The 19,213-nt window shown below is 39.9% G+C and overlaps 1 protein-coding gene across 4 annotated transcripts in view; it reads right to left on the bottom strand.

Moving 5' to 3' along the window:
* The window catches only part of WDCP (WD repeat and coiled coil containing), a 28,614-nt gene extending 9,869 nt beyond the window's left edge, over positions 1–18,745 (bottom strand). For 3 of the 4 annotated variants that reach the window (XM_087437098.1, XM_004418605.3, XM_087437099.1), the window contains exons 1-2: positions 18,096–18,179; positions 5,632–7,486 (exon numbers count right to left, since the gene is read on the bottom strand). In XM_087437098.1, coding sequence (XP_087293224.1) covers positions 5,632–7,467 — 1,836 coding nt within the window. In that variant the 5' untranslated portion in view covers positions 7,468–7,486; positions 18,096–18,179. Of the gene's footprint in view, positions 1–5,631; positions 7,487–18,095; positions 18,180–18,697 lie in introns of those variants that run through there. The other variant, XM_087437097.1, reaches the window with a different exon arrangement.
* Positions 18,746–19,213: the final 468 nt, after the last annotated feature.

Genomic DNA, 19,213 nt, shown 5'->3' with positions numbered 1-19,213 from the left:
CCCATATAATTTCTTTCTTTTGAATATTTTGCTTTTTTTCCTTTAGTTTTCTCATTACAAAAGGTATTGTGGGAGATAAGATTTGGCCACCCTGAAATATATCTCTTTACCTTGACTGTTTTCTCTGACGGACATTTGACCTCCCCCACTAACTGCCTAAAGAATTTGACATAGGGGCTGTCCCAGTGGTGCAAGTGGTTAAGTGCACGCGCTCCGCTGTGGCAGCCCAGGGTTCGCCGGTTCAGATCCCAGGTGCACACCAACGCACCACTTGGCAAACCATGCTGTGGCAGCATTCCATATAAAGTGGAGGAAGATGGGCAAGGATGTTAGCCCAGGGCCAGTCTTCCTCAGCAAAAAAAGAGGAGGATTGGCAGATGTTAGCACAGGGCTGATCTTCCTCACAAAAAGAAAAAAAAAAAAAAAAGAATTTGACATAGAAGATCTGTTCCAGGAAGGAGTTACTATCATTTTTAATAATTTATTTATGTTTTCCCCCAAAGCCCCAGTAGATAGTTGTATGTCATAGCTGCACATCCTTCTAGTTGCTGTATGTGGGACGCGGCCTCAGCATGGCAGGAGAAGCGGTGTGTTGGTGCACACCCGGGATCCGAACCCAGGCCGCCAGCAGTGGAGCACGCGCACCCAACTGCTCAGCCACAGGCCGGCCCAAGGAGTTACTATCTGATGGCTGTAATATAATGTAAAATAGATGTTACAATAGGAAAGGCACCAATAAGCCCATCTTATCAAAAATTCTGTCTCTCTGGCCACATTCTCTAAATGGCCCTGCATTTAGGGCAACTCCTGCAAGGAGTTGCCAGACAAACATTTACATTTATAAGGGAAATCTCCATTTGTAAAGGTATCTCCCTCTCTGTATTGGGAAGAGGGGGGATGACCTCATTTCTAGAAACTTACCAACGAGGAAGGTGAGGCCTTAAATCTGCATAATAACCTTACTCTTGTTTACTGTGTTTTAGTGGTAATCTCCTGTAACTGACTCCCCCCACCCCTAACATCCTCCTTTGTCTTTAGCTGAAGACGGTATTTAAGACAAGAATTTCTGCTATTGTATTGAGAAACTCAGTCTCCCTGGTTTCTCCCATGTATACATGTTATTAAACTTGGTATTATTTTCTCCTGCTAACTTGTCTTGTTAATTATTTGACCAGCCATAAGAACCTTAAGGGAAAGGGCAGAGGGAGATTCTCCCTCTTTCCCCACAGTATATATGTTCAATATAAAAAAGTAAAACAGAAATTTATAATGCAGAAAGTAAGTCCCCAAAATCCTACCCACCACAGGTAATTACTTATAACAGCTTGGTTGGATTAGCTCATTATAAACTGAGAAACAGAGGAATTGAAAACGCAAAAAAACAATTTCTTTTTACTTAAAAAAATACAGAATCTCACATTTATAAATGTTTAAAAATAAAAATATATTATTGTTTGATAAAATAAGCTATTTTAAGAAAAACAAAATCAAACAATTAGATATTGTATCTTTTAGACTGACAAAAGTTTTAGTAAATGCACAGAAGAAATGGAAGTATTTACAACAAACTATATCTGTAGTTTTCTCTAAGGGTTGGATTATGGAGAGTTTTTACTTTCAACATTGAATATTCGTATGTTGGTTAAATATTTTTCTTCAATGAGCATATATTACTTTTGTAATTAGGAAAAAAAAGTACTGTACAGATGAAAAAGAGCTCTGTGTGGTGATATGGAGAGTTCTCAAGGATATATTATTAAATGGAAAAAGAAAGATTCACAACACTGTATATAGTACCTTTTGTGTAACAAAAGGGAAAATAAAAATATATAGTAAGATCTGCTAGTATGTGCATAAAGAAATAAAAGTAAAAATGGTTACCTATAGAAAGTGAGGGAGAACAGGCTGAGCAGGGATGGGGTGAGAGTAAGACTTTTCAGTATATACCTTTCTATTAAAACACTGTTTTGCTTTTTAAAACAAGTAAATGAATTACCTACTTAAAAAGAGAAATAAAAAGGGAAAAAAGAAAAAAATTATTTAAAAAGTCATGGAAGGAAAAACATCCAAACATTTCACATTTATAAATACTATATAGGGGCCGGCCCCGTGGCTTAGCGGTTAGGTGCGCGCCCTCCGCTGCTGGCGGCCCGGGTTCGCGTCCCGGGCGCGCAACTACGCACCGCTTCTCCAGCCATGCTGAGGCCGCGTCCCACATACAGCAACTAGAAGGATGTGCAACTATGACATACAACTATCTACTGGGGCTTTGGGGAAAAAGAAAGAAATAAATAAAATTATAAATACTATAATTTTTAAAAATCAAACATCTATTTACTGAAAACGATTTATAGAAAACTTCATGTAATTAAATAAAACTATTTAAATATCTGTTTTGGCTGAAGACAATGTGGCAAAAATCCTGTTAAAAAATATTGTTTCAGTTAGCATTGGTACATGATATAACTAAGATCCCTAATGTGGTTGTGAAATAAATTTGAAAAAATTTTTTTTTAAATCAATGATTTAGGGGCCGGCCCCACGGCGTAGCAGTTAACTGCACACGCTCCGCTGCTGGTGGCCCGGGTTCGGATCCCGGGCGTGCACTGACACACTGCTTGTCAGGTCATGCTGTGGTGGCGTCCCATATAAAGTGGAGGAAGATCGGCACGGATGTTAGCTCAGGGCCAGTCTTCCCTCAGCAGAAAGAGGAGGATTGGCATGGGTGTTAGCTCAGGGCTGATCTTCTTCTCGTGCGCACACGCGCGTGCGCACACACACACTAAATAAATATTTATTAATAAATAAATAAATAAATAAATGATTTAACTGATTTTGGAGACAATTTGGGGAATCTGAATAAGGACTAGGTATTAGATGATATTAAGTAATTACTGTCACATATTATCAAGTAGTATCAAGTAATAGTATTGTGGTAATTAAAGAAAATGTGCTTACATTTTAGAACGGCATCAAAATATTTATGAATGAAATACCATGACATCTCTACTTGAAATATTTTAGTAAACAAAAAAAAGTGAAGCAATTATGGCAAAATGTTAACAATCATTAAATCCAGGTGATAGTTATAAATAGGGATTCATTATGTAGTCTTTCTATATGTTTACGATTTTTCACAATAAAAAATGTATTCTATTATGTGTTTGAAATTTTTTATAATAAAAAAATTAATTTAGTTTTAAACTATTCTTTGGTTCTTTTAAAAACTTATATCCTTGAATTGGTCAAAGAGTAGTAGTTGTAAGAAAAAACTAATTAAAATACCTCTTCTGGACTATTCTAAATTAAATAGTAATTTACATATTATTTATCACTGATTTCAATACCAATTTTCTGCAAATATCTTTTAAAACGAACATATATAAGTCTGCAGTAATCAAATCAGTGTGGTATTGGTAAAGTGTTAGATAAAGAGATCAGAATTACAGTAGTTGCAGCATGGAGAATCAAGAATTAGATCCCACTATACATAAATTTATATATGACAAATGTGGCAGATCAAATTCAGTGGGATAAAGGTGGATTTTTAATAATGTTGCTAGCACAACTGGTTATTGGCCAGAAAATAAAAGTGGACTGTACCCAAAAATTTAATTAAAAATTAAAAATTGAAAGGTTAAAACTAATACAGTAAAATAATGCAAGAAAATCTAGACTATTACATGTATATTAACTTCTTACATATATAATATATAAATTATATATATAAAATAATATATAAGTTTCTTTAATATACAAAAACCTTGGGTGGGCCCCGTGGCTTAGCGGTTAAGTGCGCACGCTCCGCTACTGGCGGCCCGGGTTCGGATCCCGGGCGCGCACCGACGCACCGCTTCTCCGGCCATGCTGGGGCCGCATCCCACATACAGCAACTAGAAGGATGTGCAGCTATGACATACAACTATCCACTGGGGCTTTGGGGGAAAAATAAATAAAATTATAAGAAATATATATATATATATATATATACACAAAAACCTCTTATAAACTGATAAACTCAATAGGAAAAAATAAGCAATAGGCAATTCACATTCAATTGGCAAAAAACATGAAGACATATTCAAATTCACTAATAGTAAAAGAAATATAAATTAATAAAACTTAAATACCACTTCACACCTGGCTTGGTGAGGATGTGAGGAAAAGGACCGTAGTAGGCATGTAATGATGCATTGTTTTGTTTTTTTTTTTTTGGTGAGGAAGATTGGCCCTGAGCTAATATCTGCCAATCCTCCTCTTTTTGCTGAGGAAGACTGGCCCTGGGCTAACATCCGTGCCCATCTTCCTCCACTTTATATGGGACGCCTGCCACAGCATGGCCTGACAAGTGGTGCGTCGGTGTGTGCCCAGGATCTGAACCGGCAAACCCTGGGCCGCTGCAGTGGAGCACGCACATTTAACTGCTTGCGTCACTGGGCCAGCCCCGATGATGCATTGTTAAGTAAAAAAATCTTTGAAAGGCAATCTGGCAACTCTATTAAAAGTAGAAACGTACACATATATTCTTCAAATTTGCACTTCCACTTCTGGGAACCAACCCAACAGAAATCAAAGTACGAGTATAAACAGATACATACAAGAATACTACTGCAGCACTATTTGGAGTGGCTAAGAACTGAAAACAAAGTGAACGTCCATAACAAGGGAACAGATGAAAAAACAGCATGCTCTCAGCATGAAGTAAAGAGTGCACCATATGACCCCATTTTTGTAAAACAAGGACAAACCACCACCTCCACCATCAACCCGTCCTCTCGTCCTCCCCACTCACCCTCCCCCCACACCTATATACCTATGTGTACAAAGATCTGTGTACTATGTAAGTACAAAGTAAAATATGGAAGGATCCACATTAAGCTGTTAATTATAGTGAGTTATGGGGAGGAGGGGCAGAACCAACCAAGTTCAACGAGGAAAAATGTGTTCATGATAAAAACAGATATGATATAATCCCATTTATGTAATATTATATGTTTGTATATGCATGCATAAATAGATGCATTAAAAATTTGTAATGGGGGCCGGCCTGGTAGCATAGCGGTGAAGTGTGCGCGTTCCACTGCGGCAGCCTGGGGTGCGGATCCCGGGCGTGCACCAATGCACTGCTTGTCAGGCCATGCTCTGGCGGTGTCCCACATAAAGTGGAAGAAGATGGGCACGGATGTTAGCCCAGGGCCAATTTTCCTCAGCAAAAAGAGAACTGGCGACAGATGTTAGCTCAGGGGTAATCTTCCTCACAAACACACAAAGAATTTGTAATGAATATAACCTTTCTTATAAATGGAATAGTGTCTGCATTGCATAAGGAAAAAGTTTTCACAATGAATAGCACAATAAAAAAATTGTTTTTCCTAAATATAAATTGCCAGAATGAGTGCAATCATTCATGTTTTCGCACCATGCACACGATAAAATCAGCGTATACTGGTGTGTGCGCCCATTTGGTTGGTAGGCAACCAACCTGGAAAGGTATAACAACTTGCCTATAACATGCCCAGTTCAGTGAAGTTTAATTAGAACACCATCTTCCTCGTTAACAAATTTTTCTTGCAGTACCCCGACTCAAGGCAGGAGCTTTTATGTATAGTGGTAGCTCCTCAAAGATGTTACCTGGTAAACGATGTGAACATAAGGCAGATCCTGAGACAGTGGATACACTGGAGAGGATTTCTTTCCATTATGTAGAAAGTCTGTGAGTTCAGAAAGACATCGCTGCACCTCAGTCAGGTTCCTAGATAAAATTTCCAGTTCCTTCAAGAGCTGATAAATTTCCTTTTCCTCTTGTAAGTTCTTTCCTGGAGGCAAATTAGGAGGTTCTGGGGTGCTGGTGTGGTCTGGTGTGCTGCTGGGTCTGGGCGGTGTTACTGACCAGTTAATAGGCTCAGCCCCTAGAGTTTCTAGGGCTATGGAGCCATCACAGATCCTGGATGGGGGACTTTTGATTTCTTTAATAAGGGTTGTTCCAGGCCTTCCACTTTGACTACTGCCATTAGCTGTTAACAAGAGCCCTCTGTTTTGGTGACCAAAATCTGGGGAAAGACTTTCAATGAGCTTTTTTGTACCTGCTTTATTTAACAGAGCACTGAAAGCAGAGCAGCCACTCTGGTCGTCACTCAATGCTGTTGGGAACTCTTCCTCCACCACTACTTCTCTAACAAGCAAACGAATGATGTACTCAGCAGACGCTGAAGAAGGGAGAAACGCCGAATCAGTGGATTTCTGTTTTCCTACCAAAATTAATAATAATTTATCTGTCAGGAAACATATGCCTTTTGGTCTTTCACTACTCTCTAACTGAATTTGCTGGATGTTCGGCATAAATGATGGAATGACAGAATAGATAAAAATTATATTACAAGTATTGGAAGCCACTGCCACTACCTGTGCCTTAAGATTAAATGCTATTAGATCAGGAACCAGAATGCCTGGAATACTGACTTTTCTGGTCTGGGTAACATCTTTCCCAAAGCTCACCAGGACCAAATGTGAAGAATCCAGGCCAGTTCCTGTCAAGTAGTCCTTTTTTCTTAGACAAATAAGAGAACTACCCTCAGACTTAGATCTATTGAAACGTATATGAGTTAGATCCAGAGGATCTGAAGAGGAAGAAAATGCAGAAACTGATGTTTCAGAATTTGTTTCAGAAGTGAATGCCTCCTTATCCACAGAGGGCGCTTCATTATTAAGTGGTAAAGTATACAGACAAGTGTCTTCACCACTAGGCAGCACATCGTAAAAGGTTTCAGAGGCATTTAAGCCACAAATCTTGTCTAATGGAAGTTCAGTGGCTATAGCAACCTGTGAGTCCACAGTGGCTCCAATGGAGCGCACATAGCTGTCCACATCACACACTGGGTGGAAGGAGCACCTGTGAAGAGTCTTCTGAGCACTGTCCCAAATATAAGAAAGCAGGCTGCTGCCTACTGCCACCACCAGCCTCTGGCCATCCTGGGTCCAACACGCACAGTGAATGAGGCCTTGGGTGCTGAGGTCCGCTTTTACCTGGGAACTGTCACAGTGAACATTATGGAAGATGGAGATGTCCTGTGCAGTCAGCACGGTCAGCACAGCACTTGTTGGGTGCCACACACAGCCCTGGGGAAGGACAGGGTGTGATTCTCTAACCTCACAGGTCTGAGACATCAGCCATTTGCTTGTCTCCGTAGTGCTGGGACACAGCTGCCACACAATGACATGCTTCTTGTGCTGGACAGCGAGCAGAGCAGGCGTGTCAGCTGTACCAGGTGGGGCCCAGGACACGCCATACACATGTTCAAACTGTCCAATGACCTTTGAGTCCCCAAACTTGGCCTCTCCACTGTGAAGCTGTAAATCAGTCAAGACTACCTGATTCCCATCAGTCCAGGCAAGGCCGTGAACCGGGTGTACTGCTTGATGCAATGCATTCAGCCCGGTCCTGAGAAGCTGTCCTTTTCCCAACTCCATCCTTTCTGATTAAGGTTTTCTGAAATAATTAAGAAGGAAAGTTATACCATGGGAATATAATTAGACAAACCCAGACTATAGGACATTTTATAAGACAATTGGCTTAGACCTTTCACAGGTCAATACTGTGAAGGGCTAAAAGGACAGGAGGCATGTGTCAGATTAAAAGAGACTACTGAGCCATAACAAGCAAATGCCATGTATAAACTCTGATTGGATCCTGAATTGAGGAAATAAAATTGTCTATAAAAAAATAAGTATTCTTAGAACTGGGAAATCTGAATCTGAAATGGAGAGTAAAAGATATGAGGCTATTAATTTTCTTAAATGGGAACATGTATTGTGGTTATATAGGAGAATGTCTTTATTGTTCAAATACACATGTTGAAGTATTTGGGGTTAAGTGTCATGATACCTCCAACTTGCTTTCAAATGGTTTAGCAAAAAAAAAAAAACCCACAAAATTTTATATAGATAGGCAGAGAGGTAAAACAAATGTAACAAAATGTTAATAATTGTTGAATCTAGATTGAGGCTGTGTCACTATTCACGGTACTTTCAACTTTTAAGGTAGGAAATTTTCAAATGAAAAAGTTGAGAAAAATCTCCTTTGCTATCTAGTTTCTCTTCTCCTTTCACTACCAAATCAATGAATAACTGATATTACATCCCTGACTGTATTAGCACTGATTTCCTCAACTCCCTTCAAAATGGCTTTTATCTCTCTACTGAAATGACACTCAAAAGTCACTATTGCTATTCTACCTCATCATATTCAAATAGCACTTAATAATTTTCAGAACATTTTCATATTCCCTATTGCATTTGCTCTTTGCAACAATCCTTCACAATAACGTAAAGTAGGTTAGGCAAGTATTATCTTCAATTTTTTCATTCTTAAGTTTTTTTCCAGACATTTAAATTACTAAAAAAGTACACGCTTACTGCGGTGAAATTCAAACAACCAGAAGTGTCTAAAGTACAACTAAATGTTTCCTCCTACCCCCCCGCCCAATCTCAAATCCTTGATAAAGTCACTGTTAACAATTTGGTGTGTAGGGGCCGCGCTGGTGGCACAAGCAGTTAGGTGCACGCACTCTGCTGCAGCGGCCCGGGGTTCACTGGTTTGGATCCCAGGCGCGACCGACGCACTGCTTGTTGGGCCATGCAGTGGCGGCATCCCATATAAAGTAGAGGAAGATGGGCATGGATGTTAGCCCAGGGCCAGTCTTCCTCAGCAAAAAAAGAGGAGGATTGGCAGATGATAGCTCAGGGCGGATCTTCCTCACACACACACACAAAAAAACAATTTGGTGTGTAGACTTTGAAACTATTAAAGAAACCTATAAAAAAAAACCTACAAAAAAACACAGAGAATTTTATATGTGCTAAGTTTTTTCTTTTAAACAAAAAATGGGGTATAAGTCAGAGTTCCTGGGTCCTAATAGCAGAAACCACTCTGGCTAACTTAAGCAAAAAAGAAGGCTCAAGAACCAGGCTCAGAAAACAAGCAGGAACCAAGTGAGGCTAGGCAGAATAAACCACTGCTGCCACCCTCTCCGGACACATCAGCGGCTCAGAATCTAACTTCACTTCACTGCCTCTTCAATGGATGGCAATTGCCTAAGATTCAGAATGATGGGGGAAGGTGGGGAGAAGCCATCCACTGGCTAAGCTGAGCTCACATACTCTTGCTCTAGCAGCCAGGAGGATGGGGAGAGGGAGGGTTTCCTCACAAAAGATTCCATAACAGTGGCCGGGGCTCTGCCTCCCACCAAGACTCACACAAAGGGAGATTCCTCCCAAATTAGGAAGGGGTTTTCAAAAAATGACCAACAATTCCAACAGGGATTATATGTTACATATTACTCACTAATTTATTTTAAATCATGGGCACCTTTCCAAGTCAGTAATATAGATCTGTCTCAGTCTTTTAAACAGCTGCATCAGTAGCTGCAAAGTATTCCACAGAGTGTATGTACCATAATGTATTCAGATTCCCCCATAGGTGGGAATTCTGCCTGTTTCTGATTTTTATCTAAATGTGGATAGAGCCAAGAAGTTTGGTACTCAGTTCTCATCACTTTTCTCTTTTTCTTCCTTCTAACATCACCCACTTTCATGTTTTCAATTATCATCTCCTATGTTTATTACTCTCAGATCTGCATTTCTTCTCCTGGCTTCTTTGCTGAGCTACAATGCTATTCAAATATACGTTAGGCTTTACGTTATGGCTAATATTAGCCCTGCCCACATTCATTTCAAACTTGACATGTATAAAAGAAAAAAAAAGTTTTTTGCTCTCAACGTCAGCTCCTCAATTTATGTCAATGCTAACACCATTCTTATTCACTCAGGCTAGAAACTAAGGACTCAGTTTCACCTCTCTCCCTCCTGCCTTCTCAGTCACCAAGTCTTATTAATTCTTAGAACTGTTTCTGAATCCAGTCCTTCTTGTCACTCCCACTAGGACTATCCTGAATCAGATCACTATTACCCTAAACCTAGATGACTGCAATAGTCTCCTCCTAATTGGTCTCCCTACCTCTAATCTGTCCAGCTTTCTCCAGCCCATCTTGTACAAAACCAACCTTAAAATGCCCAAGTATATCATTTATCAGCTTAAAAATTGTCAGATGCTACCTACTGCCTATAGCTGCCTCGTTCAATACAGTAGCTGGTAGCCATATGCGCTATGTTAATTTAATTAAAATTTAAAAAATCCAGTTCCTCAGTGGTCAATAGTTACATGTGGCTAGTGGCTATTATACTGCACAGAGCAGAAGAGATCATTTCCATCATCGAAGAAAGTTCTGCTGGACAGTTCTACTGGCCTATAGGATAAAGTCTGAATTCCTCAGTTTGGCATTCAAACTCCTTCCCAATCTGGACCTACCTATCTCTCCAGACTCATTTCTATTTATTAATCTTCATTGTTACAATGCCTGGCCCATTCAAAACACTTAATAACTGACAGATAAATTGAAGGCCCAGTTTAAATACCATCTCCTCTGAGAGGCATTCCTTAATCATCCAGCCAAAAGTGATACTTTCCTCCTATGAACTCCCACAGCCCTGACAGTCTAAACCATCATGTGACATCTTTGGTTTATTACCTGCACTCACCAGTTCCTTTTTCATGTACTATATCTCATTTCCACAAACTATCATACAAAATCCTTGAGAGCAGAAACTAGACTTAACTTCTCTGCCTGTCAGTTCCTAGCACACTTTACAAGTGCCAGCAAGTATTTTCAGATGGATTGCTCTGCATCCACTACATCATATAAGGAGTTTGCAGTTGGGTCACAGTATTGCCAGGGGTTGTGCTGATTACATTTTCGTTACTTTAGGCTCTTATAATACTGAGTCAGTAAAGCCCCTTTGGACTATATTTGGACATACTTTCTAAGGCTGTTAAATAATCCAGCCTCTTAAGAAACAACTGAAACAATTGGGAATATTATACTAAGAGATATTTCCCTTCCCAACTGATCCATATAGTCCAAATGCAGCTGTATACTAGAATTTCTCATTTCCTATATGATTTTTTTTTTTTTTTTAAAGGTTAAGCAGGGGCCGGCCCCGTGGCTTAGTGGTTAAGTGCGCGTGCTCCGCTACTGGCGGCCGGGTTTCGGATCCCGGGCGCACACCGACGCACCGCTTCTCCGGCCATGCTGAGGCCACGTCCCACATACAGCAACTAGAAGGATGTGCAACTATGACCTACAACTATCTACTGGGGCTTTGGGGAAAAAAAAGGAGGAGGAATGGCAATAGATGTTAGCTCAGAGCCGGTCTTCCTCAGCAAAAAGAGGAGGATTAGCATGGATGTTAGCTCAGGGCTGATCTTCCTCACACACACACACACACACATAAGACTTAAAAAGGTTAAGCAACCATACATATCAGCACAAGTTTCCAGGTCTTAAAGAACTCACACTATCATTTAAATCATGAGGACAAATAATGTTGATAAATCATATATCTATATGATATAATTTTAACATTTCATAAAACTAATGGAGGATTTAGCAATAATCAAAAGTTTTCTTCCTAGGGTAGTTCAAGGAAAAAAACAACATCTTTATTTCTGGTGATTATTATAATGTAGATTCTATGTCAGTGCCACAGTATCAAAACCTTTCCTTGAATCATCTTATGTACAGAACTTGGTTTACGGTTGCCTTAGTGAGCTTCACGCTGCGATGCACCAAAAGTTGGCTCTGCTTCAATATTCAGCCAAAATCTACTATTTAGCTTCAATTTCAGCCTTTGGAAAACTCAATAGCCCAATGCCTAACGCTCTGTCATTTCTAGCATCCCTGACCGTGCGTGTCCACACATACTTAAGATACATAAGGTCAGTAATGAGAATAAGGCAGTAACGGGAACAAGTTGGATATTCTAACTTATCCAACTTACCATCTGGATAAGTTAGAGTGTCTGAATATTCACTTTTAAAGATTTTATTTATTTATTTTTCCCCCCCAAAGCCCCAGTAGATTGTTGTATGTCATGGCTGCACATCCTTCTAGTTGCTGTATGTGGGATGCGGCCTCAGTATGGCGGGAGAAGCGGTGCGTCGGTGCGCGCCGGGGATGCGAACCCCGGGCCGCCAGCAGCAGAGCACGCGCACTTAACCGCTAAGCCACAGGGCCGGCCCTGAATATTCACTTTTAATACAGACCAACATGATACGCATCTTTTATTTAACGAGGAAAAAATTGCCTCAGGTACATTCTATTTCAAAATTCTATCAGTGAGTTGATAAGTAAATGTATAATAATGGCTGTAAGAATAAAATGTTGCAATTATAAATGACAGTGAAAGATTAATTTTAGCATGAAAACAATTAAGAACTTTCACACAGATGACTTATTGAGAAACAGACTAGCTGATATTAACAAAGAGTATATTGGCTAGAGAATTTAAAGAACACCACTATATTCTTTTTGACCAAGAGATGTTTATGAAATTTAAATAGGGCAGGCCTAGTGGTTAAGTTCGCGTGCTCCACTTCGGCGGCCCAGAGTTCCCAGGTTTGAAACCCAGGCGCAGACCGACACACCACTCATCAAGCCATGCTGTGGCAGTATCCCACACACACAAAAAAAGAGGAAGATGGGCACAGATGTTAGCTCAGAGCCAGTCTTCCTCAGCAAAAAGAGGAAGATTGGCAACAGATGTTAGTTCAGGGCTAATCTTCCTCACGAAAAAAAAATTTAAATAAAAATACAAAGCACAGTGATAGAAATTAATTCTAATCTTGGTAAAATTGTTCATTATACTAGTATTCATTAAACAAAAAATCTTTAAGAACTATATTCAACTTTTAATTTTTAAATTCCATTTAGCCATGAGTCGTTTAAGTAAACATCCTAACAGAATTATTCACAAGTTGTGAGAAGGAATCAAAGGCAGACAGTGAAGCTGTCAGCTCCCACTTTCACAAGGTGGAAAATCTCTAAAATTATATGTAACATTCACGATAAATCATCTTCAGTCCAGATATGATAATGAAAAAGAGAATGAAGGAAAAAAGTGTTAAATAAAAATGAGGTACCCAAAAATATCTTGCACCTCCACAATCCCAGCTGAAAGAAGTGGCTATTTAGCCTTGAAAGCGTCTAGCATGGTGACTACACACATAATCCAGGAGCTAGCATTGCTGAGAAAGTATTTTTCCTATAACATAAGATTAATTTTTGGAAACCTAATTACCAAAATGTTTTAATAATAAATTTCAATAATAGGGATGAAAATTTCAGATTTTTCTTCTGTTCCACAGGTTCATTCTATGATCGCCTTTTAGGAACACTGGTTTTTACATTTGGCCATTTATGCAGCCAAAACATATTTTTGGGGCACCTCTAATTCAAACTTCACTGATCACAAATCAGGATAGTAAAAATCAGTACTTTAGGCAAGACAATAGCAATGCTTATGGTAGCAGTTCTTGGTTCAAAATTTCAAACCACTCACAGGAATCAGGTAAACAAGAAACACGTGCATTCTGACTACTAATCCTGTGTCTCTTTAAGTTACTGTAATCACAACTTTTGGATATAGCCCCAAGATGATGCTATGATGAACTGGAGAGAGCCAATAAAATACAAATGCAAGATGCACTTAAAGCCTGAAATGAGTCAGCTCATTATGAAGTTGATCAATACAGGAGATGGCTGCCTCAAAGCCTTTTTGTAAATAGATTACGTAACAATTATATATAGTATTGAAGTGTGCATCAAGACTAAAATCTTATAACATTAAATGCCAAAATCTAATTCCAAAACTCATCACGTTATCTGACAGAATAATTTTTATTGCAATTAAGGATCCAAGATTTTTTTAAAAGAATCTCATTTTTAAGTCTTTCAATAGCTTTCTTTCATCTATATTCCTCCTTTAGATTGCTCACATCTGACTCTTGCCAGTGTGCTTTATTTCACTTTATTCTTAACACTGAAGGGAAAGCAAAAGGCAACACTTAAATTCCCATTTGTCACCAATTTATTTATTTTTATTTTTTTATTTTAATAATTTTATTTATTTATGTTTCCCCCAAAGCCCCAGTAGATAGTTGTATGTCATAGTTGCACATCCTTCTAGTTGCTGTATGTGGGACGCGGCCTCAGCATGGCCGGAGAAGCGGTGCGTCAGTGCGCGCCCGGGATCCGAACCCGGGCTGCCAGCAGCGGAGCGCGCACACTTAACCGCTAAGCCACGGGGCCGGCCCTGTCACCAATTTAAAACATGGTAGAACCTTACTGGTTTCCGTCAATTTTGATGGTAAAATTTTGTGGTTAGTCTTTCTGTGAAATGTAAGACATATCAAAAACAAAGGAAATCAGGACAACATTGTTACTGAAAATGCAAAAACAGACCATATTCTATAAACACAACCCAGATATTACCTGAATTTTCTGGCCAAATGAGAAGGAGATCAAGGGACTAAACATGCCCAGTGTGCACCACACACGGTGCTGGTCGCTTAGGATTCGATACAATCCTTGCAACAGTCTTGTGAGGGAAGCATCATTATTCTTATTTCAGAAACAATAAAGCTGAAGATTCAAAAAGTGAAGAAACTTGCCCTTCACATCTTACAACAAAATAAATTCCAGATGGATTAAAGATCCAGATGTATAAAACAAAAATATACGAGATTTAACAATAACAAAAAAGACTTTTTACACTACTATAGAAATACTCAAACATGCGCATGTATACATATAAGGATGTTCAACGCGGCATCCTTTGTAATAGAAAAATCTAAACGTATACCAATATGGAAATAGCTGAATAAAAAATAAGGACGCTCCATGAGTAATGATATAGAACAATCTCCCCCAGATAGAGCAGTGAAATTCACCAAGACAATAAAACATCTAGTATGCTCCTATTTTTGAAAAAAAAAATCTACCCCTATATGTCCATACATATGTGTGTTTGTGTATATTTACATAAAGATGTAGAAAAAAATCAGGAATGATACACACCAAATTGTTCATGGTGGACACTGAAATGAGGTGGGACCCTCTTTACTTATTTACTTATTTTTTGAAAAAATTGTTTTTATAAGCATGTATTCAAAAAGTCCTTTTGTAACTGCAAGAAAACAGAGATTTAAATGTAAAAAATACTTACTTTATAAAGAGCTCTTATAAACCAGTTAAAAAGACAAACACCCTAAATTTAAAAATGGCCAAAGAACATCAACAGGCAATTTACAAAATAATACGATGATCAATAAACATATTTAAATTGATATTTAATCTTATTAGCTATCAAAGAATTGTCTAAACTTGCAGTGTCCATTTCTTCACCACTCTGTTCTTAAGCTACTCCAAATTGACTCCATTCCTCTCTCTTTTCTAAAACAGCTCTCACCAAGCCACTAGTGCCATCCATGTCACTGAATCCAATGGACGTTTTTCAATCCTGTTTTACTGAGTAGTACAGGACTTGAGAAGTCACCTTCAGATCCTAAATCCAAAGAAATGTATTCTCTACCAAACTGCCTGGTGATTTGCTTTTAACTTATCTGCAATTTTTTTCTCCTACTTTGCTAGCTTTGTCCTGGCTCTTAGAATGTTTTACTAAGAAGGAACGGTCTGTTATGCTTCTACACGTGATGTCAGATTAAGTGGCTCTGCAGTGGCTTGCTAAAGGGAGAAATAAGTCCCCTGTCATTAGTAATGAAGAAAACTGCCATCTCTAACCCACTGGTCTTATATAAGATAATATGTTTTCCCCTAATATCTACTTATGCACTTTTAAAAGACTTTTATTGATAAATAATGCATGATACATTTTCCTGGCAAAGAAAATTGCTAATGGGCCAATTATATTAAAGCCAATTCATATGATATGTTTTAGGCAACCCAAGTCAGCCTAATGTTATTGAGGGTGTGTGTGGCCAGGGCAGGGGTAACACAAGGTAAGGATTTGTGAATGAGGGAAAAACAAACATGATATGGTTACTGAGATTTTTAGAAGAATTAATTTCAATATTTTCATCTTTAGTAACAAGAAGAAATCTGGCCTATTTTTCTCAAAAACCTAACAATATTTCAAAAATCTGTGCCAATCCTTTCTACTCTATTGCTAGTCCAGGTCCTAACCACCTCTCCCTTTCAGTAGGGTAGGACAAGGAGAGGGCCTCTTGATACCAGTCTCTTCTTTCTCACAGAGCCCGGATGCTGTGTGTGGTTACAGAATTATCTTTAAATAAAATCACAGCTCTGGTCATTTTGCTCTTCTGCTCAGTTACCTTTTAATGAGTCTCCACAGTCTACATATCTAAAAGAAATTCTTTCAAAATGTCTTAGCAAGGCATTTAAAGCCTTATATTATCTGATATTGATATACCTTTCCAACCTTCTCTCTTTTTTTTTTGTTTTTTAAAGATTTTATTTATTCATTTTTTCCCCCCAAAGCCCCAGTAGATAGTTGTATGTCGTAGGTTCACATCCTTCTAGTTGCTGTACGCGGGACCCGGCCCCGGGTTGGACAGAGATGTGGTGCCTCGGGGCGCGCCCGGGATCCGAACCCGGGCCGCCAGCATCAGAGCGCGCGCACTTAACCGCCAAGCCACGGAGCCGGCCCATCCAACCTTATCTCTTTAATCATAAAGGGCCTGCTGGGGAACTTGAAAGAACCAGCACACATTCACATAACAACGTGCAGGATGGATCCGAGAAAGAAGAAAGCTGACAACTTTAGTAAGGGAAAAAGTTTGAATGTCACAATGAGAAAGTGAGCCAAGTTTGTAGCTACTTAGTAGAGAAAAAGGGTCAGATGCAAGAGATATTTCTAAGGCAGATGGAAAAGATAATGACATAAGGTAGGATGTGAGTGGTGTGGAAGAAAGGAGAATTAAGGATAACATGCAAATTTTTTCTTGTGAAATTGTTGAACCATTATTCAGAGATATAGAAGGCAGAACAAGCTTCAAAAGTATGAAGGGTATGTAGCGTGTGATAAATTTAATATTAGATGTGCTTCATTTAAGATGTCTATAGGGTAGCAATGTACCTTCGACAGTCAGAGGTTAAGGATTTGGGAGTCACTGTCCTAGAGTTGGTAGTTAAAGCCGAAGCAGTAGACAGCCTTGCTGTGAACGATCAGAGAGCCAAGCAGACAAAGGCTGAAATGACCTTCAACAGTTCCCCACTTATTCTGTATCTTTTAAAATATTTAAATTTTGCCTGAAGCTAACTATATACCTGTTCGTCTCTTAACTCTCAGACTACAAGACTTCTGAAATCAGGAGCCTTTGGTGTTTTAAGGGGAGAAAAGCCCACTGTATTAGTTCAGGGGAGAGGTGGTCAGAACCAGGACCTGGAGCTCGGTCTATGACCATTTAATTCATCTGTTTTTAATCTTCTTTAAAGACACTCGGTGAGAATTGAGGGGACTAGGGGAACTGGAGCACTTCCACTAGGTTGAAACAGAAGTACCTACCCCTCAACTTGTTTTTCTAAGTTTACTGTGTATCCACTATAAGATAATTTCAAGTTCTTTACACTTATTTTAAAAAAAATTAACACACAAGAAAGGTAAAAAGTAAATTCACACACAAAAAATTCATCCAAACAAAATCATGACATTTCTCCACTTTTTTCTACGCAGTTTTAAACTTTTTCAATCATAACTGCACAATTCGTATCACGATTTTTTTCACTTAACGTTATATATTAGCATCTTCCCATGTTATTCAAAAGTTTTAAAAATTATTTTTAGAAAGCCACTTAATATTCACTTAATGAAGCTGCATAATTTTTCCTCACTGTTGATACACCTGGTCGTAGCCAACTTTATCCTATTATAAATAACGCTGTGATAAAGGTCTTTATGTAGAAAGCATTTTCTTCATTTTGGAGGGCTTCCTTAGCATATGTTCCCTGAAGCGCCACTCACGAGTCACAGGGATAGATTTATTGGTTTAAACCCACCCCTGGCTCGTCGGCATCCGCCAGCCCTCGCACGCGGGCCCCTCATCCTTCTCCTTACACCTGGGTGTCTTCCACCCTGCCCCCAAGTGCTGGTCCCTCCACCTCCCTCCCCGCCAACCCACAGCCTCCCCACACCCGCCAGGCCGGGCAGCAGTGGAAACAAAATACCTTTGGTCTCACTGCCCCACAGAAAATCACCCTCCAAGGGGCCGAGCTGGATCAACGACCGCGGATCCAAAGCCCTGAGTGAGTATCGGAAGCATTGGCTCCCAGGCCTCTGATAGGTGACCGGTGGCCGGGCAAGCTCGGCAATGCCCCCTGTCTATTGGCTTTTGCTTGTGTCACGTTAGGAGATGGTCCTTCCTACTGGCCAATAAGCTCGGGCTTTGCCGCACGGATCTCTGGGAGTTGTAGTCTCCCTGAACATCCCCTCCCACCCCCACCCCCCCCCGCGCCGCCCCGGCGCGACTGTAAACCAGCTACAAGTTCTCCCTCTCTTAGGAGATTCATCGCCTTCCCCCACTTCTCACCAGTTTTCTTAGTCTCAGGAGGAGTCCAGGAGCCCTAGCGTCAACACGGTTTCTTAACCTTTTTTGGGGCGGGGGGGCGGGGGGGAGAGAAGGCAGGGTAATCGAAGGAGTTGAGGACCTCTTTAAAATATGATAAAATCCTCCCAGAAAAATGTTCTTATCCATACACAAGATATTGTGCATTCAACTGGAGCTGCTCCATGGACCTGTCCCAGTTACAAACCCCTGTTCTACACTTACCCCAAAAGTGCCTGCCTATGGCCATAGTCCAAGGAGCTAGTGCGTCAGTAGGCTTTAGACCAGCTACACTCCTGGGAGTCTCTGGGCCATTCTGTGCAGCAACCTATGGGGAATTTCAGATCCTGACCCTCTTCGTACAGTTGACCATCATCTTTCTTGAATAACAGCCAGTCCTCCTTCAGCGATGCTGATAACCGGAACTCTCACCTAACCACCTGGACGAGTTGAGAAATGGAAGAAGAACTCCTCTAGGGCCCAGTCTGGACGCCTTTGCCCAGGCTTTTCTGCCCGTGCCTATCTTCCAGGGCCATTTGTCAGGATCATATCTTCACATCAACTTTCGGAATAATGCAGGGAAGAATGAGAAAAAAAAAGAATAATTTTAAAGTCCCATTCATTCTTCAAGCAAATGTTACCTCCTTCAAAGATAACTTTCCAGATTCCTGGATCTCTTGGGCGGAGGTAATGGGTCTGGCGTGGAGGAGGAGCTCAAGGTAGAACTCATTCATTCATCCC

Source organism: Ceratotherium simum, chromosome 11, assembly GCF_057802395.1.
Source record: "Ceratotherium simum simum isolate JZ-2026a chromosome 11, ASM5780239v1, whole genome shotgun sequence".
Lineage (NCBI taxonomy): Eukaryota > Metazoa > Chordata > Mammalia > Perissodactyla > Rhinocerotidae > Ceratotherium > Ceratotherium simum.
The sequence above is the reverse complement of the archived record's forward strand: the minus strand, read 5'-3'. Positions and strand labels throughout refer to the sequence as shown.